This window comes from Staurois parvus, unplaced genomic scaffold (assembly GCF_062004578.1).
Source record: "Staurois parvus isolate SC_StPar_1 unplaced genomic scaffold, SC_StPar_1.0 ptg000181l, whole genome shotgun sequence".
NCBI lineage: Eukaryota > Metazoa > Chordata > Amphibia > Anura > Ranidae > Staurois > Staurois parvus.
The window spans coordinates 632,501-652,984 of NW_028317977.1; the positions used below are offsets into that span (position 1 = coordinate 632,501).

The following is a 20,484-nucleotide window of genomic DNA, read 5'->3' on the forward strand; positions in this document are numbered from 1 at the left end:
ATGTGCAATAAAAAGGGGAGCTGGCTGGGACCATGTCAGAAGAAATATTTATGAATTAGGGCTGAAAGTACACATAATCTCGGGTGCACTGCACTTATGAGGGTGGGGAATTTATTAATGGACAGCTTAACTAAAGGTTTATTTTTATTTATGTGCTAGTAAAGCTACCCAGTAATCTATTTTGGTTGCATCCACCAAGTTGTAACCTATATTTCTGTATACTATATTAATAGTGTTTTACTTTATATTACTGTTTATACAATATAAATGATTTTAAACACCCATTTATTTTCTTTAATTATTGTTTTACTCATAAATCTTCAGATAAGCACAGATAATGAATTCTGGCGGTATCAAGGTACAGTTTGCTTTTTATGAGTCAAAACATTGCTCCTGTGAGATTATTTTCCCTTTGCTTTGTAGCTATAAGACATTTTTGTCCTGCTGTGTATGGCTGAAAATTGAAACTGTCTGCTATGACTTACTGTTCACTTTGCAAACAGTAAGTCATGTAAATGTCATCTACTTGTAAATGTCATCCACTTTTGCCACAATTGAAGCTATCTTGAGTTGCTGTAACTGAAAGAACGTATTGTGTGGTATGGCTTAAAGACGTATTGTAATCTGTGTTTTTAATAATATTATATATACAAGAAACCTATAGCGCCAACATTTTGCACAGCGCTTAACAATATAATGGGAGACAGTACAGTTTAAATACAATAAAATTCAAGAGGGTTTATTTGTTAAATTCTTGTATATTGGCAAAACATAAGGAATTGGCCACAGCGACTGTGAGTGTGGTGGATATCTTTGGCGTTCTGCTGGATCTAAAATGTTCACCTTTTTCTTCTTTTTATAAACGTTGATTTTTCTTTTAGCAACACAGTTAAGCATTTCCAGACATTGACACACTCTTGTATTTAACTGCCAGTATAGCAAAAGAGTGGAGTTATGAAACGATGGTCATGAATTATCCAATAGCACTTCATGTCTGTATCTCTGGAGCAAGCAAGTGCAGGCATGACATTTCTGAATTTCAAGCATTCTGGACATAGGGAGTCTTGAACCCTTTTGGTTAAACTGTTCCTATTTACGGAAACGGGGGAGGGGGGGATTCATCCATCTACCTTGCTTTTGTAGATAGAGAAATCTGGTTAATTAGGTTTTTTTTGTTTGTTTTTTTTTATGTTTAGCCCTCCTGCTGTACTGGAAAAAAAAAATATTCATCTAAGGCCAACTTTTATTGTCCTCCAGTGAACAGGGTCTGCCCCTAGCTGCAATTATTGTGTAGGCCTTTACACCTAGGACCTAGTAGAGTACTATCATAATCATTCAGTACAAGGCACGGGTGACTTATTCATACACCATGGATTTTAGCTTCATACCTGCAGGTGATTGGACACTGGCAAGCTTTTGAGTACATGGCTCTCTGGGGCGCATACCCTATACCTTATCCCACTTCGTGAGACCCTCGTTTTTTTTGGTATTTTCTGTAGGTAATGCACCTCTTTTCCTTCCATAGAAACCAGGTCCACTACTTTATATTTATTCTTTTCCTATTGAATTCCTCAACCCCAGTCTCCAGAAGCAGTGTATCTGGATGGATGCAACCTCATTAAAACCTTAGAAGCCATACCAAGACCCTACTCTGTGGGGATGTCCTAATTGCTTCAGGCACTGGATCCTGCATAGGGCACTCATTTTGGCACTTGATGCAACAGGCTGAGTTAGCTGCATGGTGCTGTACAGAGCCATGGTTCATCACAATGGAACCCAGTGCCTGAAGCCCCCTTTGGGGCTATGCTTACTGTGATGGGTGAAGCCTTTTACTATATACAATCTAACGTCATAACCAGGCAAGACAGGATCACCCTGTAAAGTTGACTTACGATTTATTGCTGGCTATGTTTGGAATGTATTGACTTTATGGTGCAAACATTTCAAAATGCCCCACCTCTTCTTCTCCTGAGCCTGTTCTCCAGCTGGAGTCGGACTCTGATGTGCTGGTTTTAAATGACTGAATTAGAGAGAAATTAAAAGGATGTAGAAGCAGTATTGGAGGAAGATGCAGATGCAGAAGATTTCCACAGTTTACTTGCTAATGTGTAAAAGCTCCATTTCCTCCGTGCTAAAAAGCCTTGCCATTATACAGGTGGATTCTCCTCTGTCTCACTATGCCCCTTTGGGCACATTTTTACTAAGCCTTGCAAAACATTCCCTGTTCATGAACAGACAGAATGTAAAGTCTGTGATGACTGGGTCACTCCTGATAGGATTTGAACTCCCCCAAAGACCTTTTCTAAACTGCTGTCCAGTTGAAAGAGTATGCGGTCCTGTGATTGACCCTGTTGTCTCTTTCCTAAACAAAGATCTCCTTATGCCTATTGAAAAGGTTTCATCTTTTATGGATTCTGTGGACAGAAAATTTGAGACACTTTTAAAAGCTCTTTACCCTGGCAGGCCCAGCCGTGCAACTAGCTCTAGCTGCTATTTCAGTATGTCAAACTACAGCTAACTGTACCAGAACAATGAACAACCATCATGCCCCTTTTTTCAGGGTCAAGCAGTTGCAGAAAAATTACAGCAACTTCCATCTGTTCTTTTCTGTGTAGATGCCCTTGGGCATGTCATGACACGAGTACCAAAAATGGCTTTTATCTCTATTCATATTAACAGGATCCTCTGTCCAAAAACTTGGACAGCAGAACCTGCCTGTAAGAGTGGCCTCACGCATATGTCCGTTCAAGGAAGATACATGTTTGGTGACACATTTGATCAGCTTATTAAAGAGGTCACAGGTGAAAGTTTTGCTTTTGCAGAGAAAGGTAACATAACCCTCCTATTCTGGTATTTTTAGCTTCTCTAAATGCACAGCTCCTTCATACTCTTCCCAGATTTCAACATTAAATCCCAAGTTCAGCATTTCCTTTCGACATGAACAGAGGCATTTAAGGACTCTCCAAAACCCTCTTCAAAGTAAATGAGTGCTCTCACTTCTAAGGAGTTGTACCATTTCTGCAACAGGACGGGTTCAAAGGATGCTACTGAAACCTGCTCATTGTACCAAAGCCTGGACTTAAAATCCCTAATAGCTGGTTCACACCAGAATGTGGTGTAGGAAACCCTCATTCCATGCGTGCTTTCCGCACTACATTCAGAATGCACTGCAGATGCGATCTGCAGCAGGTTTCCATGGATTCCTGTTGCAGTTTCTAAAAGTAGTGTATGCACTACTTTTGGTGTGCTGCATTGTGATTTTAGCCCATTCGAAATGAATGGGCTAAAATTGCACCACACAGAACTGAATGTGGAATGCACAGTGCATTCTGTGCAGGCATGCTGTGAACCAGTCCTAAACAAATTCCTTCGCATTACAGAATTCCTATATGCAATCAGAAAGGTCAGTAATTGCCTCTCTGAAACGAGGGTAACATATGGCATTAGTAGGCATCCAGGATGCTTACCTACATGTTCCCATTTACCCACCACATCTGCTTTGCAGTGGCAGATGACCATTTTTAATTTGTTGCACTGCCTTTTGGTCTATCCTTTGCTCCCACAGTGTCAGGGACCATCACGACGCATGGGTCTGCACATGCGTAGGTGTCTGTCAAGACATGCAGGAAGCAGGGCACTAGGACCCAGGCGCACCCGGCACCTATGACAGTGCTGGGCAGGCACTAGGACCTAGGCTGCGCCTGTCAGGTGCAGGGCGGGCTACTTAAACCAGCCCTGCACAGACACAAGTTGCCATATGGTCTGATTTTTGCTCCTGTGTTCCTGCTATTTTAAATTCGTTGCTGACCTTGCCTGAACCTGACCTCCGCTGACTTCTCCTGCTCTGACCCCCTGGCTAGTTTGACCTCTCTTCTGGATAATCCCCATACCTGATCTGAACTTCTGTTACCGACCCCAGCGAGTGACCTGACTATTTTTCTGCCTGCCGCCTTGTACTACGCTGATCCCACTGTTACCGACCCGGCCCGTTTGACCACGCTTACTACTCCGCCATCCATCCCGCTCGGATCCCGTCTTCCACCTCTTCACGTCAGGCTCTCTACCTGCACATACCGTTGGCGGATCTCTCTACCACGGACGGGTGTACTCGGGCCGCGACCTGGTCCCTGTCTGCTCCAAGCCCATCCCCACCATCAGGGGCCCTGGTGAACAAGCAGACTAGGGCTTAGACTCCGCGCCCTGGGGAATCCTGTCCTGTGGACTGCTAGAGGCCCCGCTAGGCGGTTACTAACACACAGTGTTCACAAAGACCTTAGTACCCTTGCTTGCCCCTTTCAGGCTTTAAGACATCCAGGTGACAGACTATCTGGTAGACCACCTCCTGAAGGATGTTTACCCCTTTGCAACTCTCAGTGAATGTCCAAAAGACAATTCAGCTGCTTCAGACCTTTGGCTGGGGGATCAACTTAAAAAAAAAATAAATAAAAATCTGCTCTTTGGCCTTCCATTCTCCTAAAGTATCTGGTTCTAATTCTAGATATGTCTCAGGCAAAGGTCTTTCTACTAGAAGTTCTCTCGAAGAACTCATATTCGACAACTGAGATCCAAAATAAATCCTTCATTGAGATTCTCCATGAGTGTGCTGAGCCTAATGGTTGCCTCCTTTTTGAGACAGTACCCTTCCCCAATTCCATTAAAAAATTCTCCAACTGAACTGTTTGTCAGCATGGAAATGCAGGCTCTTTACATGGATCTACAGTATCTCACAGAAGTGAGTACACCCCTCACATTTGTGTAAATATTTTATTATATCTTTTCATGTGACAACACTGAAGAAATGACACTTTGCTACAATGTAAAGTAGTGAGTGTACAGCTTGTATAACAGTGTAAATTTGCTGTCCTCTCAAAATAACACCACACACAGCCATTAATGTCTAAACTGCTGGCAACAAAAGTGAGTACACCCCTAAGTGGAAATGTCCAAATTGTGCCCAATTAGCTATTTTCCCTCCCTGGTGTCATGTGACTCATTTCAGGTGTGAATGGGGAGCAGGTGTGTTAAATTTGGTGTTATCGCTCTCACTCTCTCATACTGCTATCTGGAAGTTCAACATGGCACCTCATAGTAAAGAACTCTCTGAGGATCTGAAAAAAAGAATTGTTGCTCTACATAAAGATGGCCTAGGCTATAAGATTGCCAAGACCCTGAAACTGAGCTGCAGCATGGTGGCCAAGACCATACATAGGTTTAACAGGACAGGTTCCACTCAGGATAGGCCTTGCCCTGGTCAACCAAAGAAGTTGAGTGCACGTGCTCAACTTCATATCCAGAGGTTGTCTTTGGGAAATAGACGTATGAGTGCTGCCAGCATTGCTGCAGAGGTTGAAGGGGTGGGGGGTCAGCCTGTCAGTGCTCAGACCATACGCCGCACACTGCGTCAAATTGGTCTACATGGCTGTTGTCCCAGAAGGAAGCCTCTTCTAAAGATGATGCACAAGAAAGCCTGCAAACAGTTTGCTGAAGACAAACAGACTAAGAACATGGATTACTGGAACCATGCCCTGTGGTCTGATGAGACCAAGATAAACTTATTTGGTTCATATGGTGTTAAGCGTGTGTGGCGGCAACCAGGTGAGGAGTACAAAGACAAGTGTGTCTTGCCTACAGTTAAGCATGGTGGTGGGAGTGTCATGGTCTGGGGCTGCATGAGTGCTTTCAACACTGGGGAGCTGCAGTTCATTGAGGGAACCATGAATGCCAACATGTACTGTGACATACTGAAGCAGAGCATGATCCCCTCCCTTCGGAGAGTGGGACGCAGGCCAGTATTCCAACATAACGACCCCAAACACACCTCCAAGATTACCACTGCCTTGCTAAAGAAGCTGAGAGTAAAGGTGATGGACGGGCCAAGCATGTCTCCAGACCTAAACCCTATTGAGCATCTGTGAGGCATCCTCAAACGGAAGGTGGAGGAGCGCAAGGTCTCCAACATCCACCAGCTCCATGATATCGAGTGGAAGAGGACTCCAGTGGCAACCTGTGAAGCTCTGGTGACCTCCATACACTCACTACTTTGCAATGTAGCAAAGTGTAATTTCTTCAGTTTTGTCACATGAAAAGGTCTAATAAAATATTTACAAAAATGTGAGGGCTGTACTCACTTCTGTGAGATACTGTAACTATGCTTCTTTCCCTCAAACGAAAAAATCCTTTGTACTGGTGGATCACCATATCAGATTTGACAGTGGGAAAATCCTTTCTTCCCTAAAATTGGAAGGTTCTTACAACAGATGCAAGTCTGTCAGGTTGGAGAGGAGTCTTCCATTCCTTGGTAGGTTAAGTAACATGGTCATGCCAAATTCCCCATTAACATATTGAATCTCAGAGCTGTCAGGCTGTCCCTTCTAAAGGGATACCCGATTCGGGTGCAGTCAGACAGTGGCATACACAGTATCAACCATCAGTGTGGCACAAGGAACCTAGATATTTTGAAAGGCGCAAATCAGATTCTCTTATGAACAGAAACTCACTGCGCAGAAATTTCTGAAATCCGCATTGTAGGAGTAGTCAATTAGCATATACAATTGCTACACAATTCGTATTGCAATTGAATGTTATTAAAAATTACCTTTCCTTTTTAATCTGCAGCGATGTAATGTTCTGTAAAATTCAATGCAGTATGGCAACCTGAGGCATTCTGTACACAAAATGTCATTTTTGGTGAGATACTTCCAAAGGAAAAATCACATCTAAAGGGCCACTTTATTAGAACCCTGCAAATGCAGCAGCTGATTGATAATTATAAAGTCACTCCCATTCACGTTTGGACATGGAAATGCTGTTTCTTCAGAAAAGCAAAAGGTTGGAATCTGCAAGAGTTTGTTAAAATCCTTACAATGTACACAGATCACTCAGAGGGAGTGTGTTTTTCTCAAAACAAATGGCATTATTCATGTGTATAGGGTGGGAATGTCTGAAGAAATTAATGCAGAATTTCCCACTTTTTTCTTTAGTTCTTTTGTAGTCTAGCTATTTTCTGGTGGCAGTTGGAGGTGGTCATATAACACCTTGGGTCTTATTTGTGAACCTGTCTAAATGAATTGGATATATCCATGGCATCCAATACTTCTCACTTTCAGTGTCTGAGTGCTGAATGTGAGAATAAAAGAATAATCTCTGTCTGGTTGCTATGGGTATTCGTAACAGCTGTTCCCTAATTTTGATGTAACCAGCTGTTGAAATCTGGTGTTGTGTATGCTAATTTGTAGTTGTCTTGTGCACTCCCTGCAAAAGCAACGATCAATTAAACCTTGATTTAGGTGTTGCATGTGACTGGTTTTTACTAGAATTTCTTTGTAGTGCATTCAGTTACATTTATGCATTGCACCTGTTCATTGTACAGGCTGCAGGGCACAGTTCATATATTGTTATTGCTACAAGCCGCTGAAAAAGATCATTAAACTGTATTTGCTCATCCAGGAGAATTACTTATTGAAAGTACACTAATGTTCATAGGCCATAAATAATAATGTTATATGTTTGGGACTGACCAGGTAGATTTGTAGATTGAATTAAGTGAAAATTAATGCACACTAAATGTGTTTACCTGTATGGATACAAGAAAGAAAAGAGCAATTTCCTTCCGCTGTTTTTGATGAGGATTTCAAGACAAAAGATACATTTTTCAGGGTAATGTTTAGGCACAATTAACGATTCTAGATGTTTTCTATACCATTGCAAATCTTCACTATATAAATTCAGCTCTCCTTTAATAAGAAACATTGTAAACGCAGGTTGTGCAGTCCCACAGGGTTTTAGTAAAATATATCACATAGCTACATAAAGCTAAATGGGCCTCTATCAGAGTTGGAAAGAGCACAACCATGTTTTTTAAATGTCAGTTTACACAATAAAACTGTGCAGGGATCCTAGTCACCCAGGGAAGCAAAGCAGAGCTCTGAGGAAGAGGTTGTGTCCTCGAAACGCGTTAGTAGGTTGGTCATCCAGGGTTCCATCGTATGGACTCAGATGTTGTTTGCATCATACATCGTGTTCAGTTTGATATGCCTGTGTTATTATGTCCATTGTGAGTATGATACCTATTTTGTTTCTTCAATTAAATTATTTTAAACGATAATGCACTAGGTTGGTGCGCCCTTTTTCTGTTTCTCCATTTGTATCCAGTGTATTTGGACCACCCTGGTCTGTTGAGGGCAGCAAGCAGTGCATATTCCAGAAAATTCCAGAACATTCCTATTTGGTCTACTGAGTCCTTTCCTAGCGCAGGAGTAAAGTGTTTGTTGTGTTGGATTGACCTAACTTTACTCAGCTGGCTAGATGTATTGGTCCAAGCAAGACATAGACGTGACAAGGCAATAAATAGACTGGAGAGAGTCATGGAGGCACACTCCTCACATCTTATTATAAATTAACTACCAAATTCAAGACTTGGACAGCAGAAGAAGAAGGCATAACATTCGCATGAGAGTAGTTTGGATCTGTTTTTCCTGAGCAACTGAAAGAATTGTAGTCTATTTACAACAACTTGCTAGATAAAGGCCAACTCCTGCATTGCACACAGAGCACTTAGTCCCAGGTAATTCCCACGCTACCATAACCTGCGGCTGCCTTTTTGACCATAATATACTGACACCTTTACTTGTTTTTTGTATTCTTTCTCCTCACCCCGTACATTTCCTTTTTTCCCCTCTTATAGCCATATGTCCATTTAATTTTTCCGTCTAATAAAATTTGATAGCTCAATCCCTGCCACATCACCACTGACTAGCCCCGCATGGCCCCGTCCTTTTTAAATTGTGAAATTTGCAGGGAGAAGATCCCCAGCCTGCTGTCACAATTAGCAGGGGGATTGGAGGAGGCTGTAGGAGCTGGAGCATATTACATGGTCCACCCTAAAAACGGGTGGAAAATTTAATCTGTTCCGAAATGTGAACTTATCCTTTAAACAACCTGTACTCTAATTTGCACCTCCATACCAAGTTAAGGCTATACTGGGGAGCCTGAGATCTGGACAGCTATCCTCTTGTCTGGCAACTCTGGAGACACCTATTTTGTTTTGCACCCTTGCATTGATTGCTAACATAAGAAAACCTAGGCAAAGTTGCAAATACCAGTGCATGTCTTACAGGAGAAGAGGTGACTGTGCTACTTTTGACTATCTGGCCCCAGACCATTTTCACCCTCTATACATGCCAGCTGCCTTTTTGATGGCCCAGAGCAGATGAACTGACCTTTTTTTCGCTAACATTTATAACCTTGAGCTTATCTATGTTTGTAAAGGTTTTCAAAGCTTAGTTGAGTTATTTAAAAATTGTGTATGCTATCATCCAACAGCAGCTTTGTTCATAACCTTGTTAGCTTGTACTCTTACATTATAACCTGGACACCTGACGAGGTTTAAAAACTCAGGAGTCTTGGGCTCTGTTTAGTGGCAAGGAATACATACTTGAGAGCCATGCTACAGAATCTTAGTTTTTTGTACTGTGTGCAACTTTTGCGAATATTTGGCTTGAAGAGTGTCACGCTTCAGGCCATCTAAATGGTTATGTAGCCATTAACTGTGAAAGATTTTAAGGAGTACTCTTGTAAAACCTTTTCATGGCTTTTTGTTTTCTAAAAGTGAGGGTCCCAAATCATTACCAGTGCTTAACTTTGGGTATACAGACCAGTGGTTGTCAACTTATGAGCTAAAGGGGCCTCAAATGCGGCCCCTGTCATCACCAAGGGACCACACATAATGTTCAATATATATAATGCTTTAGAGGACTGTCTAACTGCAGACCTAATAGAGGAACCGAGGGCCAGAGTGTGGACATGCTACATTTTTGGCTGGGGGATATGCTACAGAAGACAATATGAAACTAGAACATATTACTTGAGGCTATTAGAGATCAATGCTATTACCCTAATCAATGTTCTCATTACAAACTTCTGAGGTCCAAGGGCCGCACATCAAATACTAAAGAGTCGCAGGTTGGGCACCAGGGATATAGACTGTTGGTGCTTGACTAATGACAAATCATAATTACAGCTGATAACACAAACATATTATGAATGATGGCACATGCTTCTTGTCTACTCCAGGTGCCCTTAGGTTCCACTTAACTTGCTTATCCCTCCGGGACACCAGTAGTATGCAGCTTTAAAGTGGTAATAAACCCAATACCAAAAATGAAATGTATTGTGCACCTTACCAGTCATTGGAGGTGGTGGCTACATTAGTTTTCTTTTTTTAGGCTATACTTCAAATCCTCCCTATATATACTCAGATCTCTCTTACTGCAGAACTTGAACTCTCTCGCCAACTCTCAGCAGCTCTGTCTTTCCTTTCTTCAGGACCCCATATAGTGGTCTTACCAAAACCAAAAAAAAAAGATGTGCAGATTTGCACTAATTATAGTTTAGGATCAAATGTGCACCTAAAGATTTTAGCTGAAATGTTAGTGAATCAATTGTGACCTTTCATGAATAAAATTATAGGTCTTGACCAGGTGCAATTTAATCAGGCAGGAAGGCAGGAGATAATATTCGACTAAGGTAATTAATGTTTTACACTACCCAGTGTAGCAGAACATTGAGGGCCTTCTTCTGTCCATGGATGTGGAGAATGCCTTTGACAGGGTGACATGGGCAACCCTTTCTCACTTCGGCTTCCAGAAATGTTGGTCTGGGTTTTCTTTCTTTATCAGCACCCAATAGCAAAAATTAAAATTGATTGCTCCTTCTCAGGCCCGAACCGAATACACAGTGGCACTAGACAGGATTGCCCTCTATTTCCATTCCTCTTTCCCCCCCCCCCCCAACATTGGAACCTTTGATCGGGGCCACTAACCCCAACAAGGCAATCCACAGGGTGACCATTGTCGACACTATAAATTAGGGTTTTGCACAAGGACCATTTTTTTTCTTTCTCATACAGCATCACATATAGATACCTAAGCTGCTTAAAGAATTCAGAGGCTCTCTTGACACCTTTACCTGACAGCATCAAAAAAAACCCTCAAGCCATTTTTCCATTCACATATGAAAACCACTCTATTAAATCTTAAAGGATTTTACTCCCCACACACAAGAAACATCCTATGATATAAACTTCCCTCTTAAGAATTTTGCAAAAGATCCAGATTGTGGCAACATAAGACAGTTAGCAAATGCACGGTAGGATGTCAATATTACTATCTCTTACAAACTTTGCCAATTAGTATAATGACCACTTCCTTTATTAAGGTGTAAGCCTTGATTAGCACTTATCTGTGACTGCAAAAAAAAAAACCCATTTACAATCTACTTACAAAACTAAAAATTGAAAGGTGGCTTGGGAATATGTAATATTCCGCTCTATTTCTTAGTCATACATTTATCTACGATACTCTACTTGAACTTCCGTGGTCAAAACAAGAACTAGGTAGCATTGGAATTCAAACAGATTTCAGTACCTCTTTCTCGTTTTCCTCTGAATTTCATGGCTAGCTATGGAAAAAGTAAAAAAAAAAATCATCCCACTATTGGTTCCACCTTATTAGCCTTTCATAGATCTCACCCAAAACGACCTATCTTCATATGCCTGGGTCCCTTAGGTTACACCCATAATCAGGGTGTAACATGTTCTGAATAGACTGGCCCTCTGCTGATCACTGGTGCAATGCTTTACAGGCTCTAGAAGCAAAAAATAATAAATGCACATTTCTTTTACCTGCAAAAAAATTTGCATTTATTATTTATTTTTTTAAAGGTGAACTTATCCTTTAACTCCCCTTAAAGACAACACAGACTTCCCACTAGGGTTTCAAAAACCATTTCTCCCTTATTCTCCTACAAACCCCAAAAGTAATAAATGTCCACTCAATGGTAAAATAGGTTAAAATGTCTAGCACAAAACAGTTTGATGTGACCCATGTGGACATACCTACAGCTCCAAAATTAATCACAGAAATAAACAGGACATAAGTACAGTTACTGTTTTTTACGTTCTTTGCTTTTTTACACCCTCTAAACCAATCACCGACATCATTTCAGAGATGTAAAATGTTCTAATCACAAAGCAGGATGAGTATCCCTCCAGATCTCCTGTTTGGGAGGATTAATGCCCTCTGTATGACATATTTACAAGAAATCCTTTATTTTTTTTTAGTTCTACCTATTCCTATACTGAACCATATCATGCTTATCGAACAACGTAAGCTGCTCCACTTCATTTGGCTTCAGTTAGTGACCAAGACTACATGCTTCAGTACTGTATCGGGGAAGAACGACAGGGGGTCTGGCTATCCCTAACCTCATGTCCTATTGCGTTGCTGCATAAATATCACCTCTTGTTTCCCTTCATGCTACCTCAGAAATTCCAATTTGGGCTCACCTGACAATATCAGAATGCTCACCCTTTCCTGTTTACAACCTCCTTTTGGCCTTCTGTATCTGACCTGACACTGCTACATTCGTTGCGCTTGTAAAATTCTTCACCCGCCTGATCTCTCTCCATTTGCCTCTTTTGGGCATTCTGAATATGCCCCAATTTCCTCACGCTCATGATAACCCATTGGCATTCTGTTGGTGGCAAGGAAGAGGGACTAAATAAGTCTATGAGCTCCTGTCACTTGATGGCATTAAATCTTTTGAATACTTGCAGGAACATTGGTAATTGCAATCTGTTGAGATTTTCCGTTATACTCAAATATGCTACTACATCTACAACCTCCTTAGATGCCAATCAGGCTCCCAAATGCTTAACTCAGTTTGGAAACCACTGCCACAAAGACCCTTCCCTAAAATGCCTAGTGTCTGATCTCTACACAGACTTAACGGACACCATGGACCCTCTCGCACTTCCCTGCATCTCCAAGTGAGAAGCAAACCAGGGCAAGACCTTAGACAACCTGCCTGGAACCAATTCTGGCTTGGCTGGACACTTCTAAATGCCCTTGTAACAAATTTGCCCAAAAGAACACTTAAAAACTGCTCTCATGCTGATATATGACCCTGATAGGGGTAGCCAATTTTGTCCCCTCTGCATCGCCTGTATTTTCGGGGATGCAGGGAAGCGGGCACCCTGCATATTTTAATTTTTTTTCCGAATACTTTTTATTAAAAAATTTTCAAGTTTACAAACGCCAAAAAGAGAATACAGTACAAAACATCAATCAGAGCATGGAATACTGTAGTAAACATACATTTTTACAGTACCAACTTGTTATGTGTCTAGCTCTGTGTGTGAGAATAGGGTTAAGACCAGTATTACCGTAAAACAGAAAAAACATAAGGTAATAAAAATATTGGGACCCTTCTCCGTATTTGGTGGACATGCTCCTAAGCCCTATGATTTTGGTCCTGGGTCTATACAATGATCTGCATGGTCTTAAGGGTTTCTTTCTCATGCAACCCTGGGAAGTCAAATATAAGATGATTAAGTGAGCGCTCTATAAATAAATAGCAGGTAGAAAACTAAAGGAAATCACAATAACCTTAAACACTAATGATAAATAAAGTGCAGCGCTAAAATAAATGAGTTATGCAAATAAAAGTTCGTTCTCAAAAGTTCGTACAACAAATTGTGTCTCATAAGTGGCACCGATAATAATCTCCACAACAGCAGATATTTCTTAAAGCTTGTGACAGGAAAAATGGCAAAAATGCGCACTCACCGAATGCGCATAGGAAATGCGCATATAAATAGATGAAATAGGCGGATGGTGAGCTTCCCTCAGGAGAAATGGTCATCAAGCTTGGGTGAAGTAATGATCTGCTGGGCCCAGAGGTCGCCTTTAAGGATGCGTGGGTATTCAGCCTGGGTACAAGGCTCCCTCCTCTGGATTTATTGGAAACCTTTTCTGTGGATTTAATAGCTCCTCCAAAAGGAGCCAAAAAGAGGGGGGTGCCAATAGTGTAGTAATTTCTGAATTTGAGTAAATGTAATAAAAAGTAGTAGCAGGGTGCAGGTACAAAATACAATGCCAATAAATGAAAACTGCAGAGTACTGCAGCACTGACCTAAATTAAGATGGCTGCTGGACCTCCTCGTGGTCTCGGCGGCGATGACATCACACGCTGTCAGCTCCTCCTAAGGCCTTTCATGCTAAGGCACATCATCAGAGGGGAGGCTAACAGCAGATCCTTACTTCACCCAAGCTTGATGACCATTTCTCCTGAAGGAAGCTCACCATCCGCCTACTTCATCTGATATTTATATGCGCATTTCCTATGCGCAGTCGGTGAGTGCGCATTTTTGACATTTTTCCTGTCACAAGCTTTAAAGAGATATCTGCTGTTGTGGAGATTATTATCGGTGCCACTTATGAGATACAATTTGTTGTACAAACTATTTTGAATGAACTTTTATTTGCATAACTCGTTTATTTTAGCGCTGAACCCTGGGAAGCGTTACTGAATAAGTCGAATAAGTGGGGATTGTGTTTTGCAGACCTTGGCCAGAGCCTGGCGCCAACCATTCCTTAATTTCACTGAAGTTAGGCAGCAGATTATGGGAACCATGCTCCTTGGGAAGCTCACATTTATACTTACTGACACCCATGCCAAATTTTGGAAGATTTGGGACCCATGGATAACAACCTATAATGACCATTTAAACTTGGACTGTTATTTACTTTCCATATAACCATTTGGACGGACATCTTTTGTGCTATGTGACGGGCTGGCCTGCACAGGATTCCCCCACCCCCCTTTCTTGCTTTCTGCTGCCCGTTGCAGATTTTGGGAGGATACTCTTCACGCTCTTCCCTTCTCTCTCACCCTTCATCCCTGTCTTGGGTTCTGGAATACCCTGATCCTACTACTGCCCCCATCAAGACATACTCCCTCATAGGTAGTGTTACCGATGGAGTTTCTTCCAGCTCATATTACAGTTGAATATGTGCAAATACCTCTGCCCTACAGTTTGAAATGTCGCTTGCAGTGTCACCTCTGCTGTTTGGTGGAGCTATTCTATATTTTTCTTCCATCTGTAACCTCACCGTTGTTGCATTCTTTTTTATATGTGAATGTTTTACATACCCTGTACCAACACTCAAAAACCCAACAAAAAGGTTTGTGACACAAAGCAGGATGATTCGGTTTCCAAATATAAAACCGCATGGGACCAGGTGCTTAATGGCCCACTGATACGCAGCTGAAAAGAGCTTGCATTCTTATCCACAAGTGATCCATTAGCTCTGGAATACAGGGTACTTACAAAATTCTCACGCTATGCAACCCCACAGAAACCTCAGTTCTGGTACTCCACAGATGCTGGAGATGAAGTAGAGAAGAAGGAATTATGATACACATTTGCCAAACCAATTATGGGTTCACAAATTACAGGACCACCATTTTCTCACCTGTGGATTGTTTACTGCACATCAGGCCTTCACTGATTATATATTATTTAATCTTAGCTAAATTTGTGATCTTCCTTAACTGGAAGTCCTCCACGCCACCATTATTCAGGGTGTGGCTACATATGGTACTGCTGTATATGCTATGGAAGAGGACAAAGCAACAGCAACTGATATATGATATCCTCATCTCTCAGACATAGATCCCATGGTGGCTATTTAAATGTTCACCTTCATAGAAAATGTTAACCCCTCCATGACTGTCCAAAGTCCCATATATAAAACTTAGCTCAAGTTGGACCCTAGCTTGCTTAGCTAGATATCAGATCCATGTGTACTCCCCACCCATCCTGTCTGACCTTCCTCTTTTACCTTCTTCAATCTACTCATTCCCCACTCCTGACCCCCTGTCTTGACTCAGATTATTGTATCCCCCAACCGTCTTTGCCTCAGCTCAGATGGAGGACAATTCTCATGGCGTGTAGCATCTTGCTTTCTAGTCTTCCTTCTTTTCTCTAACATTGGCTAGTGTGATGGATAGCCCAAGCCCACTTTAGCATACAAATCCACATCTGTTATATGTTACTTCAGGGCTGTGTTGCACAGTTCTGAGTTAATCTTGGATAATAAACATTGGGGCCTGGTTTCAGAGTTTATACTTAACACTTAGCATTATGAGCAGAATAAAGAAAATTAAACAGAAGAGTAAAGTATTGATTGTCCCACCATACCTGTCTGTCCATCTGCTGTATCCTTGTGCGATTTCTTTCAGCTATTCTATATACCATATCTTAAGCTATGCTTGTATACTACCTACCTTGTATGTTTACTTACAAACTGAGATAAAGCATGGTTTAAAAAAAAATAAAATGAAAAACAATGAAAAGTGCACAACAACAGCATCTACACATTTATTATGTTGCTAAAAGGCATGCAATATGCCACAAAATGCACATACAGTAAGCAGGCAAGAAAACATGAAATACATGAATGAGCACTGAACCAAAAACCTACTACACAATATATTTTGCCTTAGAAACCAATTAGTAGATTCTGCATAGACCAAATCATTTATAACAGGAACGCCTTAAAGGCGCTGTCCATCACAAACCGCAAAATGACTGGTAGCCTGTGGGAGTGTGTTTGTCCAGATGCGCTTAATAAAATTGTGGCAGCATTGTGAACTTTTGTGGAGTGCCACTCAAAATTGTTTTCCACTAGTCATTTCGCTATCCATCCTGCTATACATTCTTAGTTCTACTCTAGACTGAATGTAACAATAGATGTCTGCAGCAGATTTTGCTTTGTTTTAGGTTATTAGTTTAGTGTTCTTTCAGACAGACCTTTTATATTTTGTATGCTGTGTATGCTTTTAGTGCGTGGTGAGTATTTTATGCCTTTTATCAATATAAATATATGTTTTGTTGTAGATGGTTGCTATGCATTTTTTATGAATTCTTTTTCATTTGATATTTTATGTAATTTGCTATTCTGACATTTACTAAATTGTAAAGTTTAAAAGATAAATGCAAAATGCTTGTTTGTGCATTTTACCAGCAGTTTCATTCATTCTGATGGATTCTCGGAACACTTGTAAAATGCAGCGTTCTTCAGTTTCTTACAATGCAATGCAGCACATTGATGAAAATAGACTCAAACCAATTTTATTATAAATCTTTTACCGTTGTTTCTACACACAGAGAAGTCCATGCAATTAAAGCAGAGGTGTACTAAACTGGACGTTAAAGTGACACTAAGATGTTCTTACTAATTATTCATACACATCCACTACTTAATGTCCCTGTAATCTCTTTCATGAAATTGTTTCCTACTGTGTTTTTCTGCCTCCTTATAAATGTCCTCCTTGACCCCCAAACTTTTCCTTTTCTCCCTTCACTTCCATTTGTTTGGAATGAGCAGTGTGCTTTAGTTGCAGTCATGTGCACACTAAACATCCCATAATCCCTAGTCTATCTCAGGAATGAGCAAGAGAAGGGTCTCTACGTTTCTACTTAAACTGGGAAAATGGAGATCGAACATAGCCACCCTGTAACAGGCAGTTGCATCAGAGCAAAAAGAAAAAAAAAATTAGGAAAAGGTTGAAAACACTAGAAGGTACTTTTTTGAGTTAACACATACATATATTTTTTTTTTTAAACCAGAGTTTAATGTCACTTTAACCCCATCATGACTACTCACAATGTACTGCAGATGGGCAAACGCTGTAGGCAAAGCAACGTATGGGTATGTCGCTGCCTACTTCTGTGTTTAGGGCGATTTATTTATTTTATTTCAGGTACTTATATAGCGCCGTCAATTTACGCAGCGCTTTACATATATATTGTACATTCACATCAGTCCATAACCCTCAAGGGGCGTACAATCTAAGGTCCCTAACTCACATTCATATACAAGGGCCAATTTAGACAGGATCTAATTAACCTACCAGCATGTCTTTGGAGTGTGGGAGGAAACCCACGCAGGCACAGGGAGAACATGCAAACTCTAGGCAGGAGGTGCTGTGGCTGGGATTCGAACCAACGACCCTAGTACTGCCAAGCGGAAGTGCTAATCATTTAGCCACTGTGCTGCCCACTGATTATGTCAGATTGTACACAACAGGAGCCTGTCAGATAATCCTGCCCACTGATTTATGGCTGGGACCTGTTGATTGGCTATTCATGATCACAGCCCAGAGCCCTGTGTTGGTAAACAACATAGAGCTCTGTACAGAGTGAGCAATCTAAGAAACTTAGTCAAACTTTAACCCCTTCCCAGCCAGTGTCAGTACAGTGACCGTGTATAGTATTATAGTATTATATTTATTTTTCCCAAAATGTTCAGTCTTTTTTCGTTTTATCTTGCAAAAAAAAAAAATAAAATAAAAACAAGTGATGATCAAATGCCACCAAAAGAAAGCTTTATTTGTGTGAAAAAATGATACAATATTTATTTGGTTTCAGCGTCGCATGACCGCACAATTACCAGTTAAAGTAGCGCAGTGCGTTATATTAAAAAATGCCCTGGTCATGAAGGAGGTAAAACTTTCCGGAGCTCAAAAGGTTAAACAAGAATATTTTCAAAAAGTTGGACAAAGATCTGGAATAGAGCGCACAATATAATCACATTCTATTGTCTGCAGCCATGACATTTTATTTACTGTTTATAATAGTTTCTAGAAAAACCATGTTAATAAATTTTATTTTCTCTACAGAAGATACTTCAAATATGGGATCCTGCAGGCTGCGTGAATAAGGAAGGTGATGAGCTGTGGTTACGTGTATTTACTACAATATAAATTGCACAGATGTTTGACGAAGAAGAGGGCCCATTTGCATCTCAATAAATTATTCATTTATTAGCATTGTTTCATTTTTTTTAATTTTTTTTTCCCCACCCTTCAGTATATGTTCACATTGTGCATTACTGTATTTTACATGTGTTGCTGATTATATTATGCATTTATTTTCAGTACTTCACTGAAAGTGTTTTCCTATTCCATAATTTTAAGCACAATGTGCTGCCAGAGATATTTGTCACCATACGAATAAGGTTCCTGTTTGTGTATAAAGAGTTTCAAGAGGTTGTCACAATATTGCCTGAAACTTTAATAATTTGCAATATACAATGCATTCTTTTCAATTGATAAAGCGAGAAATAAACAGCTAGTGAATATGTTTTGAAACTTACCTCATTTAAATTCAGTTGTATTTATTACATGGCCTTGTAAGTACTGCAGGAGCAAAGTTTTTCATGGTAATGATTAAGAGATGTTTGTATATTATGTATGGCATCAAGTATCTGTTAAAGAACAAGGAATTAAAAGAAAACCATGTTGTTTCCAAAAGTCCCTAACTGCAATTCTGTTTTGTCCTAATGTTTTTAAATTAAAGGGAGAACAATATTTTCCCATGAGAAATTATGGTTCAGTTATACAACTACAGGAGCTTTGTATTGCCGAACTTTAGAATAAAAAGTTTCAAAGACTTTTTTTAAAGGAAATTTTTAACTGCTGAATTCTACCAGTGTAAGCTTTTTTTTCTAAATAAACAATAGTTTTCTCAATGGGTCGTAAATCATTGTCTGTATTGTGCCTTATTTTATATTCATCATTTTTTTTACCAGTTTAAGACCTTATGAATCAACGCAGCTGGGAGAGATTGTTGTTCTGGAAAATTTGGCATAACCTTTAGTTTTGTTTACATTAAACTTATTCTTATGAGGGCATTGCAATGAAAGCTACCAAGTTTCAAAACGTGTGTAATTTATTTGTATGCCTTGCTAAGTGATTGAATACATGCAAAAGTGCAATTACTGCAGTTTCTTTTCCTTGTATATGCTGTTTAAAATGTTGGTGTAATTCTAATTTCACAGAAAGAATAGATCCTCCATTTTTGAATAAAAGGCCACCTGAAGGCAACCTGGTTGGCTTCTCACCTCCACCATCTGACTAGCCCCCCCCCCAAAAAAACAAAACAAATAACAGAACAATAATAAACTGCATTTGCACCAGAATTTACATGATTGTATCATCACTGAGCTAGCATCTTAAGCTGCCCATACACAGATTGAAATTCAGCCAGTGCAGCAGAGCCTATTTGAATTTCCATTAGCTTGTGGTCATCCGTGCTCGACAGAAGTGAATCATTTGATTGACTTCTATCAAGGGGGTATGCTGGAAATATTTGTTAAGTGCAGGGGTGTGGAAATTTTTTTTAAAAAACCTACTTGTCCAGGGACTAAATCGGGGCCCCAATCTACTTGTCCAGATAAAAAAATTTTTTTTTTTTTTTAAACCAAACCCATATTTAAATCAGAAGTGATTTCAGGAATGTCTGGGGCTTCTAAAAACAAAAGGGGCTTTATGGCGACTTAAACATGTAATAATGTTTTAACATTGCGCTGTTTGTCTCCTGCTCCCCTCCTAGTGCTAGAATTATTGTTCTCATTCTGGTGTGCACGACAATATGTAACGTGTGTCGCAATTGGCGTCATGCGTAGGCGCCCCAGCATATGCTTTTACGTTTGTATGTGCGTATATGGTGGGGGGGCATCAATTTTTTTTTGGGGGGGGGATGGTATGTGCTTGGGTGTAACTTACATTTTTTACAATAATAAAAAAAACTAAAAACTTTTTTTTTTTTAACTTAATTTTTTTTTTCATCACATAGGG

At 40.3% G+C, this 20,484-nt stretch overlaps 1 protein-coding gene across 1 annotated transcript in view; it reads left to right on the top strand.

Moving 5' to 3' along the window:
- The window catches only part of THOC2 (THO complex subunit 2), a 194,010-nt gene extending 174,623 nt beyond the window's left edge, over window positions 1-19,387 (top strand). Inside the window, exons 38-39 of the mRNA XM_089677206.1 lie at window positions 311-358; window positions 18,526-19,387. Of these exons, the coding sequence (XP_089533332.1) occupies window positions 311-338 (28 nt within the window). The 3' untranslated portion in view covers window positions 339-358; window positions 18,526-19,387. The remainder of the gene's footprint in view (window positions 1-310; window positions 359-18,525) is intronic.
- Window positions 19,388-20,484: the final 1,097 nt, after the last annotated feature.